The following is a 26,020-nucleotide window of genomic DNA, read 5'->3' as shown; positions in this document are numbered from 1 at the left end:
ATGGAGTCAGTTGGAATGTTGGTGAATTAGTGATTTCTTTTTGTAGAACCTCAATGTAAAATTTACCTCAAACAATAATAATATTATTAGCAGCTTTATCGGCCGGGACAAAAACAAATTCCTTGGCTAGTTCTTTTAATTTATGTTTGATACGAGAAATAGGTTTATTGTGGTTATTGTTAAGAGTAAATGTTCTTTGAAATGTTGAATATGTATATCAACTATGTTCATTACTGAATTAAATAAAGAGTCCCAAGATTGTTTGTCAGCTTTTTCCCGTTTAATCCAAACACAAAGTACGGAATGAGTCGTGGATGATATTACGACACTCATTCCAATTAATGATTGACGGCGGACGATATTTAGGTCCTCTACTGAGGAATGATTTTAACTCTCGGTCTTGGACGATGTTAAGATCTCCTGTTATACAGGAAATGGGTCTCCATAGATGTCTGCATATTGATTTATATGTATGAATGATTTGCTTGTACCGTACGATGATAAAATTTAGTAAAAGTTTTGACTAGGTTTACTTTTTGATATCGAAAACCCTGGTGTAATAATTTTTTAATAATTCATATATTTTTTTTCGTTAAAATTTAATATATATATATACGTTGTTAATCGTTGTTAAATCATGTACATACACGAGTGAAACGATCAAATTTAGCTAATAAACACCATAAGACAGTGATAAAGAAACGTCACCATCAAAAATGGAAAATTAATAATAGGAAATGAAAAATCATCTCAGACTTTTATCATAAATTTGAGTATTAAGCTTCTCGTTTATGGCATGATATAGATATCAAGATACAGGAAAAGGCAGTGTCCATTGTTAGTATTAGCTTTATTGAAAGTCAGTCAGTTCAACAGGATAAATCTGTTTAGTGTACACACTGAAGTCGTCATTATTGAGAGGCTCTGAGTCAATATCATCCAAATATCTAAAAGTACATGTATTATTAAATGTTTGTAACAGATGTTGATAGGTCTTAGCTGAGTTTAGTCATAAATAGTAACTCATACAGAAACAGGCACATATGTAGTTTTGAAGCGACAAGTAATCATGATAAACTGGAAGAATCCAAAACAATATAATCAAATAAAATACAACAGAGTCAAAAGAAAACCGAAGACAAAGAACGTCAAGAAAATGTATGCTGGCGTAAGACAAAATCCTTACACGGTGGCGGTGATCACGAATTCAAGTGCTGTGGAATTGTAAGCAGGATATGATCCACGTGTAACTTACTCCAACAAAACTCATTAAAGATTTCGACTAAAGTTCGTTAATTTTGTATTCAAATATAGAAAATAAGGAGAAACTGATAGGGTAGGATTGTCAATGAGACAACTATGCACCAGTGTTCAAACGAATTGGATGTTTTAAAAATCATACGCAAACGTGCAGATTTCAATATTGAGCGGAAAACCCGATTCCGTATATCATCACGGTATACGTCGTATAAATATAGTCAGAACATATAAAAAAGAAGCTGTGGTATGATTGCCAATGAGACAACTGTTCACAAGAGACCAAAATGACACAGACATTAACAACTATAGGTCACCGTACGGTCTTCAACAACGAGCAAAGCCCATACCACATAATCAGCTACACGGGCGGATCAAGTCATTTTAAAAAGTGGGGTTTCAAGTATATATATATGCTCCCATTCAAGAAATTGATCGTTAAAAAAAAAAGAGGGTCCCCCTCCCCCGGATCCATCAATGAGCTATAAAGGCATTTACAGAACCTACGTGGTGACATCCCATTAGTCCGATAACCGGCATTATTCCGACAGCCCATTACTCCGACAGCACACTATTCCGACAACCCATTACTTCGCCACAGCCCATTATTCCGACAATGCATTTTTCTTATGTGTATAGACAAATTTTTCTCTAAAAAGACCAACTCCGTTCTCTGTAATATTTGTGGTTGTCCGTTTTGGTCCCAATTATTCTTTCCAGGCGGGATATAAGTCTCAGTATATTGGAGTTGATACACATGCTTATTGCAACTGCCCAGTCCTTACCCTGGTCCCTCTTTCGTTTCCCGTGTCTGGGTATTTTATTTTTCTTTACATTTCGTCGTTTTTGTGTCGTACACTGTCAGTCTGTGCTGTTCTAGTTTGCTGTGTTTTTTTGTGTGTGTCTTGCTTTAAAAATTACCTTCTGTCATTAGATCGTCGGTTATCCCCTTTCGCGTATCAGGGGAGTGAGGTTTCATGCCGTCAGTCAAATTGAGAAAAACACAGAGACAAATACATACCCAGATCCTTAAAAATAAGATGACAAATAGGACGAAATATGTGCTCAGTTGTTTTTTTTTTCTATTTTGTTTTGGCTCCGATTCTGACTGAGGCTTACGGTGTTATAAATATAAATTATATCATATTACTATGATATTAGTATTGTAAAGTCTTAATGTTGACCCAATCATTATACCGCCGCTTCGCAAAAGTGGGAACATACGGTTTTACCTCTGTCTATCCGTCCATTCAACCGTCCACTCGTCAGTTCGTCCGTCCGTCCCATGAAAATTTCGTTGCATCTTTTTCAGGAACGACATTACAAGGATTTCTGAAAGGTTTATTGAAGTCGGCTACATCGTGTGATACGTTTTCAGATTCATTACTCAACAAATTCCTGTTCACCGAACACTATCCACAGCCAAGTTGAAAATTTTCGTCACATATTTCGCAGGAACTACTGTACAATAAAATGATTTCTGAAATTTGGTTTTAAGGTTTATTTAAGTCATCTATATAAACGGTGTGAAGCTTTTTCAGATAATAGTTTCTGTTCTTTTCTATATACAGATTTCGAACCGTGAGTGTATAGAAAGTATTCCAACTACCTCAGCCTTATGTTATATATATATTTGTACGGAGTTATTTCTTAAAATATATTATTACATATCTAAACGTAATAATACAGACAGACAAGTTTTATTTTACCCTGATACACTAATACTTGACTTTATAAGTGTCGGACTTATGGGTTGTCGGAGTATTGGGCTGTCGGAGCAATAGGTCGTCGGACTATTGGGGTGTCGGACTAATGGGTTGTCGGATCAATGGGCTGTCGGACTAATGGGCTGTCGGAATAATAGCGTGTGACCATTTACGTAACTGAAACAAATATGTCAGTGAACGTTTGGAATTGATAGTAAATGCCAAGTCACGAGTTTAAAATTAATTGAAATTAATAGGGGATAACGGATTTAATAGCTATTTACCAAAAATGTTAAATCCATATTATTGTAACCTAAGGGTTATTACCGTTATATGCATTTTTATTTTATTTACCATTTATTACATGTCAAACCGCATCGCAAATATACATTATCATCATAAAATAGGGACAAATATAGACCAACATAAACATATCCCGATGACGTGTAATGTACAAGACCGTCAGATTGAAGATAGTAGAATCTAAATAAATGTGTATTGCTTTGTTGACTTATTATAAAGAGTGTTAAAATGTGAATAGGATCTCATCAAATTATCGACCGTCTTTGTATACAAACATGTCACAAGTCAAAACTTGTTTCCCGGTCGGATAAACACTTGTCATTTTAACAATATTTATATAAACAACTTATTAGATATAAAGACAGAGTGGATTTAATGATCGAAATGTCTAAATAATTCGTAAGAGAAGTTTAGAAACTCAAATTTTGTGCAGTTTGACATATTAGACAGATAAAACATGTGCCTGCTAAATAAAAACATAAACAGTGAAAGTACGACGTTTTTGATTGGACCAAATAAGAAAGTGTTTTCATTAGGAACCAATGAAATTGTATGTTTCGGCTCAAGCTAGAGCAAGATTACCAGGGAACCTCTTCCGCTGCAACAGTTCGACAAAATTTAAATGTTTCTTTATTAGATGGTGTTAAAGATAAAGGACACATGAATTGAGACATTTAATTAGTACCAGGTATCGATTTCCATCTGTTTAAATCGAGGGAAGCCTTACAATGTCTGAATCTTTCAGTTCCAAAAAGAGGAATGGTGGCATGCAAAATTTGCTTGGAGAATTCAAAGGGCTCTACGAAACAAGGCTTCGCAGGCTAGATGAAGCTGACCATTCAGGAGAAGACACAGCAAAGGTATAGTATATCAAAATGAGTTGCAAATATTAAGAGTCCCCATATTAAATCGAATATTGGAGGAATCAACCTGCGACACCGACCCCTCAGATGCTCTGACAGCCCTGGCATGAGTAACTAAATTACAAGTATATTGTGAGGTGCATGTACATGATTTCTAACTGGTTGAGGTAAGGACAGTCATCTTTTGCTCATACCATTAGAACCCAGTTTTAAGCTCCAAAGAGTGGGGGTCAAATCCCGCTGGTACATGTATCCATGCCCGCTGCGAATTTTAGCACCTGTCTTAAGTCAGGAATCTTATGTACATTAATAGTTTGTTTATGTAGTTCATACCGCTTTGTCGTTTTTATATTGATTAGAACATTGGTTTTCCGATTTGAATGGTTTTACATTAACAATTTTTGGGGCCCTTTATAGCTTGCTCTTTGGTGTGAGTCAAGACTCCTTGTTGAAGGCTGTACCTAGACCTACAAATGTATAATGGTTTACTTATATAAATTGTCATTTGGATGGAGAGTTGTCTCATTATCACTTAAACCACAGCTTCCTATATTTATGTAGCTTAGCACATGCAACTAGAAATTAACTACATTTAAAGTACAAGTGGCTTAAAGTTTGTCATTTTTTTTAGTTTGATGTACATGTCATATGCATGATGTATATGTATCATAGTATGACCAATGGGTTGTTAGGGATGATCTTGACATGCAGTGAACTAAATAGAAGATTTCCTAATGAAACTGAAATTCTTCAAACATTCATTTGTTATAAATGGGTCTTATTCCAAAGAATTTAGCAATTCAATAGTCATATTTTACCTTTCTGGTAAATTTTTGTACACAAAGTTAGCTGAATAGTCTCTTATTGACCATTCTATGAAAACCCTCTGATATCAAATAATTAAAATTGTGATGCCATATATATGGGAAAAAGTAAACTTGTCGTTTAGAGGAGTTAGACATACAATGTAGGCTATTTTATGATTGTTATAAAATTGTTATCATATGTTTATATCCACTATAATTTCTTTGACATGTTATAAGATGAGGACAGATCTACTATTTATAAGAGTTATGTCTTTTTGAAATATAATTTATATTAAAATATAACCTTATAATTCATAATTGTCATGATTGTAAGCACAAAACTACATACTGAATTATCTTGTAAAATGAACATTTGCATATATAAAGTTTTAATCAATGGCTGATATCAGTAAGGTGTTGGAAGAATGCCCAGACCATTGTGACAGGAGTTTATGCCAAATTAGAAATAGAAATATAAGGAAAATAACATTGTATGTGTCATCAATTTGCAATCTCATGCCTACATTTATAGTAAAACACTGATTTAAAAATTGTTTTAAAGAACTTTTTTTTAGGTTAGTGCCCCACAGCAGATACATTAATATAAAATATGTGCAACACTGGAGATGTTGGAACCATGGTACATTTTCAATTGAATCTGTATTTTATTTAAAAAATAATTAATTAAAACAGAAACACTGCAAATTGTTAAAACATATGACCATGTACATTTGTAGATAACTAATACTTGACAAAGTAGATAACATACATTTGTAAGAGGGGTGGAGTTATCTCAAATCTGGGAAAAAATAATGAATAATAATTGATTTGGAAATAACTATTTTTTATTGGATGTGGTCTATTGTCAATTCCACAGGCAGTTCAGTTCGATCACTGAAAGTTTTGTCTAAACTTTTTTTCAGCAGTTTTTTTTAGGGATGTCATTTTTTGGATTAAATGGTGACTACTAACTGCTGTAAATATACAAAAGATTTGATAAAATTCACTAACCAAAAAACAGGACTAAATGTTCTATAAACAATGATAAATATTGAAGAGAAATTTGTCACAAAGAATTTAGTTTGAATGACAGTTTTTTGTTTGCAACTGAATAATTTACAATGATCAATTATGATGTGAAGCAATGCACAGTAGCAGTATTACCTTGGTTAAAAAAACATCACAACTAGACACTATAAACTTCTCTGTCTATTACGGGGTCATTTACAATTTTTTCCTAATGAAAGCCGAAAGGTCTTTTGTCACAATCTTTCTTGTCTTAACTCTATTGATCAACAGTTAATGTAGGTTGTCTTTGCTTAAGTTATAAGTCATGAAAGTATTATTTGAAAGTTCTGTCAGAAATGGAGCATACAATTAGGCAGTGATAGCATTACACATAGTGGCAACTGAGGGTGATACAAACAACATTTTTTTCTCAGGGTCAAAAACAAATTATTTTTTTCTCCAAAAACTGGAACAATTGTTTCTCAAAAAAATCCATAGCCCCCATATATTTGAGCTTGTGCAATTGCTAGTGAATATATATACCGTACATGTATACATTGTACATGTGCATTTAAAAGATAGTCCATTGGACATCCATTCTCAATTTTATGTGTCATGTGAATCATATATATTGAATACTACTTTGTTATGAAAAGTCTGCCAGTTTACATACAATCAAAATTGATTTATCAAAAAACACATCTTTCATACATTCAATTTCAATAAAGGATATAATTCTCTCAATAACCCTTGTAATCAATGTTTTGCAGTAGATAAAGGGTATTGAAATGGATGGAAAAGTATACAAAGAATCATACAATTATTTACATTTTTTCACCTGAATAGTATTATCAAATACTATAGAATAGTACATTTTTGGAAAGGTAGTGAACTTGCATTAATGATCCATAGTTGTATTTATTTAAAATAAGATTTTTTTTTTCTTTAGAAATTTAGGTCATGGGATTTTTTTATATTGAGTTAATACAATGTTTCAGCAATAAGAAAAGAATCCTACAAAATGAACATTTATAACCTGCTATGTGAAAGACATAGAAGAAGATGAAACTTTTTAACTTTTTAATTGGGACAGGACATTAGTCAAATTGAATCAAAATGTACTACTAAATGTCAAGCTAATGCTGCAAAATCTTTTCTGGAAAGTTCAATATTGCTTTGAAACCATTTTTCATGACTTGCTTGTGTCATTAGACTTCCCCAGTAGATGAGTAGGTCCTGAAAAGTGCTGTCAGACATCAGAGCAATCATTGACGATTCTGGAAGGATGATTAATTTCAGACTTTATTTTTCTGTCTGTGTTTTGGTGATTGGTCTCAGGATCTTCACATTTGTATACTTTGTCCAATCAGAACTTCAGAAAAAAGTCTTTCCCACGAGGCAACAAAATTTCTAATTTAAAATGGTCAGAAAAAAAACAACAACATGTGTTTCTGCTAACCCTACCTACCTTTATTTTAAGTGCCTACCAGGTACCTCACCACTTTTTATGTCATTTTGGAAAAAAGCACTGTAATGCCTCATTCACACATACATTTTATTCGAATGGAATTTGCTAATCACGTTCACCATGTTCACACACTCTTCTTTTTTAATTTGAATTGATTCGAATTAGCTTATTTGAATTATCCAATTGGCATTAAAAACTAACTTTTGTTAATACGAATTAGAAGTTTATGTCGTTTGGACAGTAAAGAGCATTAGAGTGAGACTTGATTCCTTAGTTGTACAGCGCAAAAAAATGTCTGTAAAATAAAATGACATTGCATACCTACATTTTGTACCTAGTAACTACTGTATTTATACCCCCTCTTTCAAAAAAGGGGGGTATACTGTTTTACCTCTGTCTGTCAGTCCGTCAGTCAGTCAGTCCGTCCCATGAAACTTTCGTCACATTTTTCTCAGGAACTACAATACAAGGATTTCTGAAATTTGGTTTCAGGGTTTATCTAAGTCAGCTATACCGTGTGATGCGTTTTCAGATTCATCACTCAACAACTTCCTGTTTACCGAACACTTGCATATTTTTACACTATTAATATTATCCACTTGCACATCAGTGAGCAGTAGCTCGCAGTTTCACTTGTTTGTTTCAGCACGCTTGTGGAAGCACATGTATTATTTTTAAGCCTAACTACATTCATTGATATTTTAATTTGTTATTTCTTGTTAATCCATCAGTACTTTTTTTACAGACAAGAGTGAGAATTATGCAAGCTTACGTAAATGATTTGACAGAACAGAATGAAGTGTTAGTCCAAACAGTAGAGGAATTAGAAAGAGAAGCCAATGAAAGGGTCAACATCCTGGAGTCCAAACTAAAACAGGTTTCTGGGTCAACTAAGGTAATATATACTGGATGTGTGAAGTAGCCATTCTAGATGTACATGTAGATGTTGGTAAATTTGGCGAGATTAATGCGAAATTACTTACATGTAAGAGATCTTCCTGTTTCTTAGCTACCGTATGGCTTTTCAGTTTTTAGTAGCCATGGTACTGATCTAAACCACTCTTAATTCGTTATAAATTTTGGGGTAACCATTTTAGTTGATTCCATCGGTAATGTTAGACCATGAATTTAAATGTTCAACAAACATGTCAAAGTACATATATAGTTCCCATAAGCTTGTATGCAGAATTTGTCAAAATCATTAATTAAAGTATTCAGGATTTTTTTTTATCCATCCTTGAATATTTGTACCAAAGAAAAATATGGGTATATTTAACCTGTCATGAATTCGAAAACGTATGAAAAGCCACACCAACCTTTTCAACACCATAACTAATATTGACTATAATTGCCAATGTGATTAAGCAACAGTGTTTATGGTATAGCATTTGCCAATATAAAGTGTAACCTGCCAAATCTGACACCTGAGTATTCCAACATCCTGCATTAATATGCAGTCACATATGTCTGGTCCCAAAATATGCCCCTTGCAGAAAAAACCTTAGTACTAGTAGTCCGACACACTGCTTAATCTGGCATTTTTTTCTTGTCCCCCAGTGTGTCAGATAACGCATGCTTCCACTGTATACATATTTGCAACAGTAGGGAAGAGGTAGACACTTTTGTATATCAGTTCAACAGTATGTCGAAAGAGATAGTGGTTATTTCCCTTTAATTTTCAAGCCGGCCCACTATGAGAATTTTTCATTAATATACTTTAAATATTGAGTTTATATTTATTTGAATTTTATCGAGATTATACAAAACTGTATTGTTAATTTATATTTAATACTTTTGTTTGTCTGGAGTCTAGCAGGAGTGTATTAGGTGTAAATTACATGTATGTTTCCTCATTATAAATAGTTTTTGTGACAGGTCATATTATTATATACTCCTGTTTTGAAATTGATACCTGAATAGTTTCCTTGTTATAATTTAATTGGTTTCAATCTGTGCACTTTATAATGTAAAATATTTAAATATTGTTCTCTCTACGAGCAAATACAGATTAAAGTAGAGAACCCTAATTACCCAAACTAGTGAATGCACAGCAGAAAATTTCAAGACTCAATTTTACTCAAAATTAAAAAAAAATCAATACTAGATATGGATTTGGTATTAGATTCAGCTACTATTTTACATTGAAATGGCAAATTTAATGTACTGCATCTTGTTCCTGGTGTACATGTATTTTTTTTAAGCAGATGTCCAATAGCAATTGTTAAAAAAACTTAAGGCTCCTACAAGACTTTATGAAGTAAACATCATTATCCAAGTTTTATTCTGTCTGCACCAAAAACTTTTTCAACTACTAGTCCAAAGACCAATATTCTGACAATTGTTCTTATCAATGGGCCAAACTAAGTTTTGCAAAATCTTACTAGTCCAAATGAAATTTAACTAGTCTGGCCATGGGGCATCGGACTAGTGGCTAACCGTGGAGACTGTTATTTGTTAGTTAGCACACAATTGTTTTGTTAAGCGGGATCCATTGCAGGGGACATAGATTTTTATAACACTTGTACTAAAGGTGACTGTTGATATTAGCAATATCTCAGACATGTTTTATAGTGGTGGTTGATCGTCTTCTTTTAAAGAGTTATGACCCTTGAAAATATCAAATATGTGCAATGTGGGGGACATTAAAACTTTGTTCTTTTATTATTATTTTGATTTTCTAAAGTACATGTAATTATTAGGGTGTAAGATCAATTGGCTACATTGTTTGAAACATTAACAAATGTTACATAATCTCTACTGCTTTGTAAAAATTTGGCCCAAATATGATAATGTTATGTAAGCAGATGTACGTCTGGTGATGGATGTTTATAAATAAAAATTATTCGGAAAGAAATAAGTTTTAAGATCTATCCTTAAATAAATTATTAAATATTAAAGAAATGGATTGAATATAAATGGATAAATAGATTACATTTGTGACAAGAGTCTGAAAAATAAACACTTAAATTCTTTAAAATGTTTTTATTTGAAAATGCAATATACATTCCGCTTAAAAAAATTAGCCAACCTGCTGGTTCCTTTCGTATTCATAATAATACAATCAATTTAGGAACATAATGGTATCTTTTACATGGATCATTGATTATTCAAGATAAATTCAAAGCAATCGTCTCTTACAACTTTAAACCTATTTTCATTGAAAATTTAGATATTGATCGGTTTAAAGACAAAAAGATGTGAAAATGATAAGTTTACAGAAACACTAGAGTTATTAGCAAACAATAGGCAAAGTCCTAACGAGATTGAATATTTTAGTCACTCAGGTAAAACTCAGGTATAATGTCTGATGGTAGGTAAAGGGCATGTGAGAGCATGTTGTATACTACACGTTCAGACTTCCCGCCGCCTCGCTTGATATGCTAAAGATAAATGTGTGGATAATTTCTAATATATATTTATCAACAAACTTTCTATGGCCTGTACTTATCCTATTGTTATTTGTACAAAGGATGTAAAAAAAATCTTCGGAAAGAAGTTGGAGGGGTTCATGTATTGGATTAGATCGTAGACAGGGGGATATATATGTCAATATTTTAAAACACTGCCTGTAATTAGTTAAATAGTTCGGTAGCTAATGAAGCTAAGAATAGAAAATGCATGAAGTTTAATGAAATATGAAATAAACTGGAAGTAAATATATATTGGATTATTAATTTATTGGTATGCAATAATTTGAAGTGGAATTTTGTGAGTTAGTTTGTGTGAAGCATTGTGAAGTGAAATCTTTCAAAAAATGGAGAGGCGAGGGGAATATTTATCTCGTAGTCCAATTAGTCCTCGTAGCCCGCTGTCGAGTAAAAAAGTCACATGGAAGGAACCAGTTGAGGGAGCAAACTCAGTAAGTTTACCCAAGGTTAAGTGCTCTAAAAGAAAAAAATATGTACTATTTTACTTTGTTTATAAAAACCATATGCACTTACTGTCAAACACAAATGTAGAAACATTTACGCTTTATACATATGTAAAATTTTCGTTTTTTGATTGACGGTTCATAAATATCCATACAGAAATATTCCATTTAGAACTTTGAATTATAAAAGAAAAAACTGCTTTAGATAAGATATGTATAAAGCCGACACATTCAAATATATAATGATAAGCAGTTTAGACAAAGGAGGTAGTCCTCTTGTAACTAAACTTATAAAAGACATGAAGTACTAAGAAGAAACAGTTGATGTACTCAAACATATTTTTCTCAAGTCTTGGGTACTCTTTAAAGTCGACTCTTGAAAGGGTATATCAACAAGCTTATGTTTTGTCTCTAAAGTCCTTTTGAATTTTTCTTTACAGTCCCCCATCTAATTTTCACAAATTGTGGACTAGTATACTGAGGGCCTAGACCTGGCCTGCACTGACTCTATAGACCTCTTTTTAAAATGATTAGAGCCACTACATATCAATATTTTTTACACCTTAAGATTTTGTGTATTTAGTTGTTTGTTCAGGAACATTTACACTGTTGACATAACAGTGAAGTGTTGATTTTGTATTTTTAACTCAATTCAAATATTTATGCAGTGGTCAGTTCTTAAAGCTATTTTAGTAAATATGATGTGATTTACAAGTAACCCACAAATAAAGTAAATTCAGTTTTTGTTTCAATACATATATAGAGATGGATTTACTGATAAATTAGACTTCATAATTCAGTTTTAACAGCATTACTTGTATGGGTAATTTATTAATACATCACATTTATAGTTTTTGCCTTGATCCATTGATCTTTATTGAATTTAAGCTTTCATATGTTATTTAGGACAAGGAATATGCATGACTCCTGTGTTGGAATCGCTGTGAAACCATAATTCTTATCGTCCTTTATATGATATTTTTGGACAATTTACAGATATGGTCTCCAAATTGTAAAAAAAATATTTCAAAGAGCCAGAAAAGCAGCTAAATTTCCACTGTGAACTTTTGATAGATCAAACTTTGCGTACTTAATTAAGGGAAAGTTGAGAAGTGAAACCAGGATTGGGCAGAAAAGTAGAAAGATCAATGCAAAGTATCATAATTAAGACCAATTAACAGAAAACTTTAAATCTAAATCATGATTGGGTAAAACAGACTGGTGCAAATGTATGAAAAAGGCAGACAATGATTCATAGATAAAAACATTTTTATCAGTTTCACATATATATCCTTAAAAAATTCTTAAAAGTAAGATGTGCATGTACATGTATAAATTTCCCTCTTTGAAACCGAGCTACAACTAATGACCCAACGAACAACTACTTAACATTTATTTGCAATAAGTTAAGACAGCATAGACATGCATTTAAATATTTAATCCTCTTTTGATAACAATTTACGATTAAATTCTTTGTATTTTTAAATGGGCCAATTCAGTTGAATTAATCCAGAAAATATTTTTATTTCCCTTTTAAGCAAAACTGTTATAAACTTGAATTAAATACAAATGTATGTTTTATTTGTCAAAATTTACAATGAGTCTTAGTGGTTTGAAAACAAAACCTAGTATTAGGGGTATATTTTGGGTATTTTGACATTGTGTTCTACTGTATACTACATGAGCATGACCTGGTGTACATGTAGTCCAAATAATTATGATGAAGGCTATTTTTTTTTCTTTCAAAAAAGTAAAATAGCCTTGCCAGATGTCATAATTATTTGGACTAGACCTGAGCGGGTGAGGTGTGCTCTCTTGCACACTACGAACAACTCTAGTAGGGGTCCTTAATATGCCCCTATCCCATACACCGATTTTTTTTGCAGGGGCAGTCCACATTCTGTACCTTTGATACATTGTTAATTTTGTTGAATTTGGCATTCAAATATACTACTTCACATTCTGAGGATTGATTTATTTTTCGTGGATATCAGTTTTCGTTGATTGAAGGAAACCTGTAGTTTCATGGATGTTACAACTGGTGTTTTTGTCCAAGTTTGCATACAAACCTGTAGATAATGTGTACTTTGTTGAATATTTAAATTCATAGTTTACCTTATACCCACTTAATCGGTGAAACCAGAATTTTCAATCAGTAAAAAGTCAGGGGCGGATCCAGCCATTTTAAAAAGGGGGTTCCCAACCACAGGTCCCCATTCAAATGCAATGATCGTCTAAAAAAAAGAGGGTTTTGACCCCCCGAACCCCTCGTGGATCTGCCCTTGTAAAAGTCTCAATCAGTATATTATTCAGGGGCTATACTAGTGGTAACCACATTAGGCGAGGTGAGGGACTATACCTCCATAGGACTCCCAACATTGCTCTTGATAGAGAAACTTCAAAGTGTTTTTTTTTCAAAAATTTTTGTTCCACTGGTTATTACCATCCCTGAAATTATAAATTTTAGAAATTATCTAGGGGAAGAATAAGAATAAAAACAATTATAGTGTTTATCGTAGATAAATCTAAAAAAAAAGATGTTCAGTTAATCTGTAAAAAAGCAGGAAATCTTAAAGCAATACATTAAAAATTCATGAACAGCCTATTTATAAATGGTGCGGAAATCATTTCTTGAATAATTGTTTCATGCCATAGTAGAGAAAATGATATTTTATTCATAATCCTTATTTTAAGTAATTGATTTCAGCATGCAAATTCATAATTTATAACCTAGGCTTGTCAGTTTCATTTCATAACTCCACATACCAGTTGATTATGGATAGTTCGTACTAGATTCAATATTTATTTCAACTTTATTACTATCATGAAATCATTATTAAAGTTTTATTAGATGGTCAGTTTGTCTTTTTCATCAATATTACCAGTCTGACAAAAGAAAACATGGCTGGTATTTGTTGGACCTATTCAAACTTTTATTCTCCATGGTATAAAACTGCAATAAAGTAATGTACCACTATATTTTGGACAATAAAAGTGAGGATAAAATCTTTAATATTATGACAAGAACATAAGCTTACATTAAATTTCCATAAAATTACACTTGTTCACTGAGTTATCTATGGATATTATTAGGGTAATTTGTTGTTGGGGGGAAATTTAAATGAAAATTTTATATGGTTTTATTGGCCATAAACATTTTGCTTGCATACACTTGTCTGTTGATATTGATATAGAGGGCTTGTTGACCTGAAGATTTTTTTAGGTTTTATGTTGTTAGCCAGTGAGGTTGCTGCCTAATCAACAACTACCACTTATTGTCTTTATTCCTGTAAGTTGTGGCCTGTACCTCAAAGAGTTCAAGACATTAACAAGACAAGTTCTTGTATTGCAGCTAAAATTAAATTGGTTATAAATTTGGCAGTGCCTATGGCAAAATTAAATGAAAGGAAACCAAATATGGTGCAATTTTGTGAGATTTCTATAATACATGTAGTACACTGTATGAATGGGTTGTAATTTTATGCTTTTTGAAATCTCATTGTGCTTTATAAAGTACTGGCTTATATAAAAACTAAGGAGATGTTCCCAATGAGACAACTGTCCACCTAATTTCAAATGAAGGGGATGTAAACAATTATAGGCAAATGTACGGACTTCAACAATATTGTATGGTCGGCAATATGAAAGGTCCAGATATGAATTTTTTTTAACAATTCAATTGAGAAAACTAACGGCCTAATTTATAACAGAACAATTTTCGTAATTTTTTTGTTGACAAAATGCATTTTGGTCCATGCTGCATCAATACTTGGAAAAATTTAGATTGATCCACGGTTCTGTACTTTGGATTTCTATTATTTTTTTTCAGGGTTACTGCACCAATATCTTTACTTTATAGTTTTGACAAAAATATTTAAACCTAATAATTTTAGATTTAAGTGCTTTAAAAAGTAAACATTGCCTTCATGTCAGAACAGGCCTAACATTGATTAAGGCTTACTTAGTTTAAGTTACTCAACAATGCACATTATATAGTAGATTAGGTTGTATCAAGTTTGAATGAAAAAATACCTATTGTGAAAACTAGAAATTTAATTGCAATTTAACGTCAATATCTAATTATTAAAATCAGATTGGTTTCGTTGACCCTTTAGATTGTTACAATTCAAGGTCATGAAGGTGTAATTAGAATATTTTAAAATTGGCTTTCTTTCTCCTAGGTCTTTATACTTAAATAAAGAAACTTAAATAATTCTTTATTTGCAAAAAACCGACAAAAACCAATTTTGGTTATGGCAAATACATTGACAAAACAAACATGATCAAACAATGAAAACTCGACAATATTATAAGAAATATGATAAAAAAGGAGTTGAGTACTGTATTTTCTGATATATTTGGGTGCATTTATTTTTGCCATTGTTGAACTAAGCCTAACATATAAGATTTATTTTTATCATTCAAGTACAAGTATATATGTAAGGCCACATTTAAAAATATTTTGGTTTGCCCAAACCCTACCCAAAGGTTGAGACAGTGGGTAGGTAGGTAGGCATTTTTTATTTTTTTTTCAAAAAAAGAAATTGAAGTATCAGATGTTTATTAGTCTTCATGCCTATTTGATTAAAAAACTTCTTCAAATCAGGTCAATAAAAGAATTTGAGTAGGCAGCTATTTTCTGGATAGGTAGTGTTTGGGCAAACAAACCTATTATTTATTATTGCCCAAGATTTTTCGTTGTACTCAAATGAAGGTACATATATTATTTGCTATATACATTCCAACTCCTAAATCTATATACTTTCTAAAGAGTACAACAAAGTATTGTGATTTGTGATCAATGTCCTAGCTATAGACTCGCCTCATCTAGCCTTGATAAAGTGAATTGACTAACTTTGTCACATTGTTTCATTTGGTGTCTGGGTAAAGAAATTACCTAAGAATGTGAATTCTATGACACAAGTAGTAAGGTTATGAGCCTATTCAAATTTGCAAATATAGTTTAGCCTTAACAAATCCCTTAATTCAGAATATACATGTATTTGTGAACAAATTCCAACCTGTTAAATTGCACCTTAGTCATTTCTTTATACAATTAAATCCTTATTTCAACATTTTAACCCTGTAAAGAATTTTGATAAACTTGAATTGCTATTGAAAGACATGATGATAAGAAATTATTATCTATATATATTTAATGTATACTAATATGGTATTGATGTAAAGAAATATTTGACCAATATTTATAAAACATTAATCTATATTCAATGAAATTGATTGATAATGTACAGCAGAGTACATTTTAAATGGCACCCATTTCAGATATTGTCCTTTTAAAAGAATTTCTCTTATAACTATATCTTATGCTGAATGTAAGAAAATATTTCTGTGACACAAATAAAAAATTACTTCAGTATAGTTAAAATTGAGAATGAAAATGTGGTATAGAAGTGTAAAACAGAATTTCTTCCTTATAATTGAGAATATCTTTGTATGCTGAGCCTGACCACTTTAATACTATATAACAAACCATATCACTTCAATAATACACCATCTTCATGTGCATGATGTATATTTCTACATAGCCTACATTAAGCAGTGAGATTTTACTATATTCTTTACCAAGTCTTGGATATACTTTCATGTTATTCAGAAAAGTAAAAAAATAGAAATGAAGACAGCTTTGTCATTAATAGCAGAAGTTCCTCTCCTAAAATTGTTAAAAGCTTAGATTTTAGCTGACTATATTATATTTATGGATTATCTTTTTCTAAGAATTGATTTAGCAGTAAATAATGAGACCAATTCTTTACTAAGTCTTGGAAATGCTTTCATGTTATTGAGAAAAGTACAAAAATAGAAATGAGGATAGCAATGTGATTAAAAGCAGCAGTTCCTCTCATCAAAAACATTTGTTAAAAGCTTGAATAAATTTTAGTTGACTATATTATATTTATGGATTATCTTTTTCTAAGAATTAATTTAGCAGAAAATAATGAGACTAATTTTACTGTGAGATAGTCAGATACCTGCTCTGATGCCTCATTAGGAATCTTCCTGGTCTGTGATGACAAAAGACATTTGTTACTAATAAAGCACTACATTATTATGGAGTAATGATTGAAACTTGGGGTTTGACTTAATAGAGAATAATCAATATTGGGCTTATATTATAGTTAAATTGCTAACAAAAATATAAAATAGATAAATATAAGCTAAAAAATACAGAAATAGAGAAAATGGACAAAAATAAAAGATATAGAATCTCTGTTCTGTATCTAATGCATTCTGGGTAATATTTTTAAAAGTTTACATTGTGATTGGTTAATGACATCCTGAACAGCTGAAATTCAGTGGAAATTCATGACTTTATTTTCTTCATAGGGTATAAACAATAAAATTACCCATAAGGCATAGTCCTTTAGTTACTTAAAAGGCCAATTGCAGGACTACCATCCATACCCTCTTTAATTGATTGTATCTGAAGGGGTTAACTTGTATGATGAATGGAAGTTCTAAGATGATTTGTCTGAAAAACTAATCTGTATGCTGCTAAAGGGTCTATTTTCAAAAATTATGATATTTGATAATATTATAGTGTTATTGATATTTAACAGTGTTCATACATAATTGATAATTTGGATATTAGCTTTGTGAAATCTGAGATGTATTGCTTTGATACAGAAACATGCATAGGTGTCTGGTGAAGAATACCGTATAGCGGGTTATTTTCGCGGATAGAACAAAATCGCCAAAATAAATTCCGCCAATTTAAAAGTGTACATGCAAAGGTAATGTTAAAAATGTTGAATCCGCCAAAATAATAACCGCCAAAATATTTCGTATACCTTATTCAATGAAAATCGCGAAAATTTTACACCGGCGAAAATAACCTGCTATACGGTATATTGAACCTCTGTCTAGGTTTTTTTTAGGTGTTGCTTTCTTTACTCAAAATGGCCATCATTTGATAATTTATTTTTGCCACAAACTGCAACAAAAGATTTTGATATGATCTTTTTATTTCAGAAAGTGCCTTATAACTTTTTTGGTCAGTTTATTTTCCCTTTTTATTGATCAACTATATATAAATGAAAACATACAGTGAAATTATAAACAGAAGACTAATGTAACATAGATGTAATCTAAACTCCATAATTTTATTTTCAGGAATATGTGAACAAAGCAAGGGATTTAGAACGAGAGTTGAGAGCTCTAACTATAGAGAAAACAAGAGCAGAAGCAATGATAGAGGTGAGTGGAGTAAGAATAAGAATATTTATTATTCGAATCAAGGGCCTTTGGTAGGCAGCATGACATGCATACTCACAAAACAGTAAAAAAAATCACATTGAAATGAAATATTAAAAGTTCAGTTAGATTTTGCAACTTAACCATATTTACATTAATTCTTTAAGTGTAAATGTTTTCACAAGTGGATAAATTGAACTAAACCAAAAATATACAAAGACAATATCACAAAATAAAAAAAAGAAGAAGAAAAAAAAAGGTGAAACCCCTGAAATGAGTTGCTGGTATTTTAAAACTTTTGTTTGCAAATTTGGAATCTGAATTCTAGAAAGAAATCCGCACTTGGTGAAAAAGACTGACCTTCAATTATTTGAATAAAATTTTCTGAAGTTGCTTGGAGATCCATTTTAGACTCGTGTGCAGTCTTATTTAGAAACATATCAACTTCAAGCATCAATGTTCTTGAATGTAGAATGAGTAGTTGTATTTATTGAGTGTCAGATTTATTTTGTTACCATAGGAACGAAGGACTCTTAGGATAGAAACTCAGTGGTCTCCTTACAAGGTGAAATATTTTCCTCAGTGCATGATGATCGATTTTACAGATTGGCTGAAACATTGGCATGCAACTGTAAAGTCAATGTAACTACATGACTATTTACAACTAAAACAGAAAAGATTTGAACATCAAAATTAATACACCACCATTGCTTTATAAATGTGCTATCAAATGAAAAACTTTGCCTGTCTACTATAATAGTGCATATTTCAGTGAATTGTGATAAACTAAGTTTGTGCATGCATTGCTTACTAAAGAAAAGTTTAAAGAAAACTTGCGAGTGTGTACTATAATAGTGCATATTTCAGTGAATTGTGATAAAAAAATGTTTGTGCATGCATTGCTTACGAAAGAAAAGTTAAAAAAACTAATATGGCCACAAATGAAATGTCCACATATAAGCATGCTCAACAGCACTACAACTTTTCTTAAGAGTAGTTAAGCCCATTTCACAATGCAGTTGATAGGAAATCACTTAATAACATGAAGTTGACCTTGGCTGTCATTTTGCTTTTTTTTTTAAATGGAAAAGGAGGGATGTTAACTTATGCTATTTATATGTCTTTTGTAAACTTACATTTTGTTTAATATTTTTGCTAAGGTTTTGTCTTCTGACATTTTATTTGTATCATATGGCAATTTTACTGCATAATAGAATTAAACAAGATTAAATCTCCTGACTTTTTATCTTTGATCCCAATTTTATGGTATACCAGTAATAGAATTAAACAGGATTAAACTTGAGTATAATTAATTTTCAGATATGGCTATATTATCATTAAAATACGATGAAAAATTGATTTTGTTTGATTTTGAAACAAACACAAACACATTAAATGCTGATGTTTATATAAGTCAAAAGTTAGCTGTCTGTTAATAGAATGATAACACAACTTTATAGGATTGAAACACATTCAGAATAGAAATCTCTTATGTCACGGGAAAGTTATTCCATTCATTTAAATTGCAAATTGTATTGGTAAAAATAGTTTAACAATGAAAAGGCTGATAACATCATTTTCTTTTGTATGTAAAAAAGTTTAAGCTTTGCAATGCATTGTGAGAATTGTTAAAAATATATTGTGTAAACTAAATATATGCAGAATAGTAGAACACTGAAATTTTAATATGTCTGGACAGATTTTAGAATATTGAAATAAATATTTCATTAAAAAGGTATTAAAACAAAATGTTCCTACTCTGGAAATATATTTAAAATATATATTCAATATCATTGCATTGATCTTTGAATATTGACTCAGGGAAGATTAGTTATATAGCTAACTGTGTAACCCTCTTAAAATAAAGTATTGTTGTTGTTGTTGTTGTTGTTGCTACACTAAGAACTTTTAATACTAAAAAAACATGTGTTAAAAAAACAGACTGTATGCTATGTAATAAGCAATGATAAATGTGTGAGCAGAACCAGATTGGAATTTTTGGACAATTATTTGTTTGCTGCTCTATACACAACATTTCATTTTTATGCCCCAACTACGATAGTAGAGGGGCATTTTGTTTTCTGGTCTGTGGCTCCGTTTGTCCGTCCGTTCGTCTGTGCGTCCGTTCAGGTTAAAGTTTTTGGTCAAGGTAGTTTTTGATGAAGCTGAAGTTCAACCAACTTGAAACTCAGTTCACTTGTTGCTTATGATATGATCTTTCTAATTTTAATGTCAAATTAAATTATTACCCAATTTCACGGTCCATGGAACATGAAAAAGGATAGTGCGAGTGGGGCATCAGTGTACTTTGGACACATTCTTGTTTTGCATGTACTTGTTCATGCATATTGTAAGCATCATTACATGTATTTATCATATATTAACACTTATGAAAATATGAGAGATCCACTCAAAACTAATATAAGAGTTAAGATTATGTCAGAAGGAAAAGTTATTATAATAGTATGGTATTTTATCTTTTCTCCAATACCAGTGTTAGTTCTTAAATTATTTTATAGTGGTGAAAAATAGTGATTTAAAAGAAAATGTACTTACTCTCATTCATTGTATACATATAGCTATGTGAAAGCAGGCAAGTGTCTCTTCAACCTATTCATTATAGATAAAAGATATTGATTGCCAATGAGACAACTCGCTACAAGAGACTAAATGTCACCAATTAACAGATATTGGTCACAGTATTGCCAATAACAATGAGCAAATCCCATACAGCATAGTCAGCTATGAAAAATGTTCTTGACAACCTTGATCATCATTCATCATAAATACTTTAAAGTTTGGAATTTGTTTGTACCATCTTCGGTGAAAATGGTTAATTATAAATGTTTGTTATATAATAACAATGGTAGTTGAATGATTACTATTTACATTGAACAGGAAATGCAGGATCGATTAGGGAGACAGGATGAAAACTTAAGTCGTTTACGAGACGAGAATTCTAACCTAAACCATGACATTAACCAGTTAATATCTGTCATCAGTACTGCTAGAACCACAGGACGATGGGAGGTAAGTTATTATTGAGAATGGAAATGGGGAATGTGTCAAAGTGCAGAAAACAGCTCAGGGCCACCAATGGGGCTTTATTCAGCATGAAAATCATGCACTCTTTTGCTGGCTTCAGCTGGGCTAAGAACAAAAAGAGTACTAGTTCAGTGAAAATGGATGCCACACTTAACTCTGAAAGATATAAATGAAAAAAAAATTTGAAAAAATATACAAGACTAGTAAAGGCTAGACGCTCCTGATTCAAGACATCCCGAACAAGTGCAAAGAAGGGTACAGGGTTAAACATGTTTAGTGATATCTCAACTCTCAAACAAACAGCTATACGCACAGTAAAACTCAGTTTTAAATAAAAAAAAATAAAAAAAATTAAGGTTTAGATTTTTGTGGCAGGAAGGTATCTGAAGCAGAAGAATTTGAATTATTTAACTAGTTACCAATGAAATCTGTTATTCCTGCATAACTTAAAACAGATTTCATGTAGCACCATCTATAAGGCAGCATTTTAATAGAAGATAGATCATGAAATAAAATCTCACATCCATAGAATTTTTTTGTCAAAACGTATTAAACTTCATTGCTTCTATTTATTTCAGACAATAAATTGTAATTTTCGTGAGCTGTCTATGGACCAGGTTTTTGGTTCCCTCCATGAACAGTTAACTGGAATGTAAGTTTTACTTAGAAAGAAAAAAAATTAAAAAGAGAGAAAACCACATACCGGTAAGCACAAAAGTGGTGAAAGGTTGGATTTCTGAAAATTTAATTGATAGTTTTGTTCTACATTTTGCCTTTAGATGAAAAGGACTAATACATTCTAATAAAATGCTCAGTGTGATTAAAGATATGTTCAACTGGCCCCTAACCTTACTCATATGTTTTCTAGACTTTTCTATAGAAGATTAACAAAAAATTGTTAAAATAATGACTTGCATATTCTGTTCAATTGATATTTGAAAATTCTTTTTTGTTTAAAAAAGAAAAGTTGTCCTTCAGATTATTTCTATGCATAATGAACTCAAATTTCATATTGTTTGTGTTTTAGTAGGAATTCTGAAGGTGCCTTTGAAGAAAGAATTCGAGAACTGAATGAAAAATTACGGCGAAAAGATGAGCAGATAGATTCCTTACAAAGATCTCAACCACAAAATACTTCAGTCAGGGCTTCCCAAGATGAGGTATTAAAATTTATAGATATTATAGTCAGGGGTGGGGGGGGGGGGGGGGGTCGGCAGGGTCCTGATTTTAAAATCCCGGGGTTAAAAACATGAAATCCATAGGTCACTAATTTAAAAAAAATTAAATCCCTACATTCAAAAATTCAAAAAAAGAAATCCTGGATCCCAAAATCCCCAGCTTAAAAACACCCTATCCAGACGTCCCGAAAAAGTTCCTGCCCACCCTCTAGTCACTATAAATATTATATAACACAAAAATTGTTTTGCAAATTTGTTGGACCACGCATTAACAATATAGAAGCGTTATGCATGTTATAAATATGCTATTTCTTCTACATATAAAAAAAGAAGATGTGGTATGATTGCAAATGAAACAACTATCCACAAGAGACCAAAATAACACAAAAATTAACAATTCAACAATGAGTAAAGCCCCATAGTCAGCTATAAAAGGCCCTGAAATGACAATGTAATACAATTCAAACAAGAAAACTAATGGCTTCATTTATGTACAAAAATGAACGAAAAACAAATATGTTTCACATAAAGTTTGCTTAGTATAAACATATTTATTGGTCATATTTAGAAATATATCATTATAAAAAAATCTGGTTCCTGGATATTCCAACTCCAAAAACAGAGGAAAACATTCATAATTTTAATATAATGAAAAAACAACCAAAGAAGATAGAGAATAAAACACTATTAAAGATACTACACAAATATCTACATAAAATGCACCTTAGTCAAAATAACTATAATTCTTTCACTTTATTAAGAATATTTGTTCTTTTCAAAACTATCCATGTTCTGGTCTAAAGTTAGAACTGCTTGTGATTATGAGACAAATAAGTAAGTTAGAAGCAGAAGAATATGAAGATTAGGTAGAGGTGGATAGTTTATGATTCTTAGCTTCCTAAAGGATCATCATCAGCAAGATGACTAAGATTTGAGATTTATAGATTGATATCTGTGTAAATTGTTTTACAGAAGACAGGAGAAAAAGATCCATTTAGACAAATAGCTGAACGTGACTTTACCATCATGCAGATGAAGAACGATTTACGTAGAGCAGAACAAAAATCAGAAGATCTGACAGCTGATGTAAGATTTTATCATTATTGACCACCAAATTGATGATTTGAATTGGCATTTGAAAAGGAAAAGATGTCTTAAATTATTGTTAAAAAAGAATTTATTTATAGAGACCTGTTTAATCAGATTTAAGTCTAGGAACATATTTTTGGTGTGGATCAGGGGTACTGAAGGGGGACACTAAATAAGTTGAAGGTGATATGTTGTCAACTTTCATCCTAAATTATCAAAGAGTATCTTTTCCTTTAACCTTAAGCTGATGTAAATCGTTATGCATTATAGCTGTTGTTAAAACAATATACTAATATTTTTGTAAGTCTACACTCAATAATTTACTTAAAATTCAGTACAAGTTTACATTTAACTAGTATGTAATAAGTACCATTTCATGCTTATCCTCATGTTTTTTTTTTAAATTTTATTAAATTATTTGCTATACAATTTCAAAGAGGAATGGGGAATTTCAGTTATTATTATATATAGAACAAATGGTGTTGGATAATGTTTATAATCAGGAAAAATGCTGACATCACTACTGCTTTATTTGTTTGCTTTTCAAAAGCCAGTTTACTGCATACTGCTCATAGTTGCTTCAATACTTTTGCTCATATAACCATAGTCTTTCTGACTATCCAAATAGTTTTAAAGCCATTTTGGCAGAAAGTGCTGTTTTTGTACACATTTACAAACCTGTAAGAATTAAGTATTTTTAAGAATTGATAAGACATATGTGTCTGTATGCAGTAAAGAATGGCTAGTCATGTGGTGTCTGTTCATTCTTATACTCTCATGCTTCATCTCTCTCTGGCAATCAGGTATCAAATCGGGAACGCAAGATTTCATCCCTCCAAGCACAACTTAGTGACCTCCATAATCAGGTCTCTAGAAGGGAGGCAGAAATAGGAGCAGGACAGCAGACCATTAAATCACTACAGGATAAACATCGTTTTTCTGCAGGGGAGGTAATAAACAATTGACAAATATGAATCTGTTAGACCGGCAGCTAGATTTTGTCTGACTTTTAGCTTGATACAGTTTGATACAGTGGCGAACATGTTAAATATTTGATTGGGAAGCTGAATTTAAAAAAAATAATATTTGTATCAATTTACAAAAGCTTTGCCGTTAGAGAATCAGAAAGACAACAATTAGTTTTTTATATTATTTTTTTCTTGTCATAAATGTAGTTTATGGTGTTATTTGCTTTTAGTTACTATGAAAATGTTTAATTTATCAATCAAAACCAAAGGAAGATATAAAGTAGACTCTAATGCTTTTAGATAGGTGTGGATTTTGTGCTTAAAGTTTGGATCTGTGGTCTTAAAACTGTTATAATTTAAGTAGAATATAGAAGTTATTGCTGCAAGAATACGAGAAGTATACCTAAATATTGGTGGAGGGCAAAAAAAATAGTTTTAATAAAAGATTTGCATAGAAAAAATGAATATGTTCTATGAAGCATGTTCGAAAAAGGGGAAAAGTATGGAAAACAAGTAATTACTCCAGTATCTTGTTGTATGATTTCAGCTGGCAAAATCTGAAGAGACAATGAGACAACTTAAGTTGGATGTACAACAATACAAAGATAGATACAGTCAAACTAGCCAAGAGGTAATGACATGTTTATTGTACATGACAGCAGGTGCTTGGTCAATTTTACTGTCATAAAGTGTTTTGAGTTGTTGTGGCAAAATCTTGACGAACCTCAATTTTTTTCTTCCAGGGAATTTCTACCATAATTTAAATTAAACACATATACATAGGAACAAAGGGGCAATTTTTATGACCCCAAAATACCCATAACTTAAAGATTATCTATGTATCATAATTTTAGGAGTTATATATTGTTCCCATCAATATTTAATTGATTTGATTGTGTTAGATCCTTCCCATCTTAAGAATTATTGCTTTCATGCTTATTGCTGAGATTTTTTTATTCCCCATTTATGGACATTATATTTCTGGTCTGTGTGTCCTTTCCCCCGTCTGTCTCTTCTTTCGTCTGTCTGTCCATCTGTCTTCCCGTCTGTCTATCCAACTGTCTGTCCCGCTTCAGGTTAAAGTTTTTGGTCAAGTTATTTTTTAATGAAGTTAAAGTCCAATCAACTTGAAACTTAGTAACGTGTTCCCTATGATATGATCTTTTAAATTTTAATGCAAAACTAGAGATTTTATCCCATTTTCACGGTCCACTGAATATAGAAAATGATAGTGCGGATGGGGCAT

The 26,020-nt window shown here is 31.6% G+C and overlaps 1 protein-coding gene across 16 annotated transcripts in view; it reads left to right on the top strand.

The window, feature by feature from the left end:
• The first annotated feature begins 3,614 nt into the window (after positions 1-3,614).
• LOC134721140 (early endosome antigen 1-like) overlaps positions 3,615-26,020 on the top strand; it is a 79,705-nt gene continuing 57,299 nt past the window's right edge. For 7 of the 16 annotated variants that reach the window (XM_063583932.1, XM_063583926.1, XM_063583925.1 and 4 more), the window contains exons 1-10: positions 3,616-4,126; positions 8,157-8,306; positions 18,414-18,497; positions 19,015-19,059; positions 21,393-21,524; positions 22,118-22,191; positions 22,567-22,699; positions 23,690-23,803; positions 24,610-24,756; positions 25,322-25,405. In XM_063583932.1, the coding sequence (XP_063440002.1) occupies positions 3,995-4,126; positions 8,157-8,306; positions 18,414-18,497; positions 19,015-19,059; positions 21,393-21,524; positions 22,118-22,191; positions 22,567-22,699; positions 23,690-23,803; positions 24,610-24,756; positions 25,322-25,405 (1,095 nt within the window). In that variant the 5' untranslated portion in view covers positions 3,616-3,994. Of the gene's footprint in view, positions 4,127-8,156; positions 8,307-10,802; positions 11,271-18,413; positions 18,498-19,014; positions 19,060-21,392; positions 21,525-22,117; positions 22,192-22,566; positions 22,700-23,689; positions 23,804-24,609; positions 24,757-25,321; positions 25,406-26,020 lie in introns of those variants that run through there. The other 9 variants (XM_063583930.1, XM_063583922.1, XM_063583920.1 and 6 more) reach the window with 8 other exon arrangements.

This window comes from Mytilus trossulus, chromosome 6 (genome assembly GCF_036588685.1).
Source record: "Mytilus trossulus isolate FHL-02 chromosome 6, PNRI_Mtr1.1.1.hap1, whole genome shotgun sequence".
Lineage (NCBI taxonomy): Eukaryota > Metazoa > Mollusca > Bivalvia > Mytilida > Mytilidae > Mytilus > Mytilus trossulus.
This window is presented reverse-complemented; position numbering and strand designations above follow the sequence as displayed.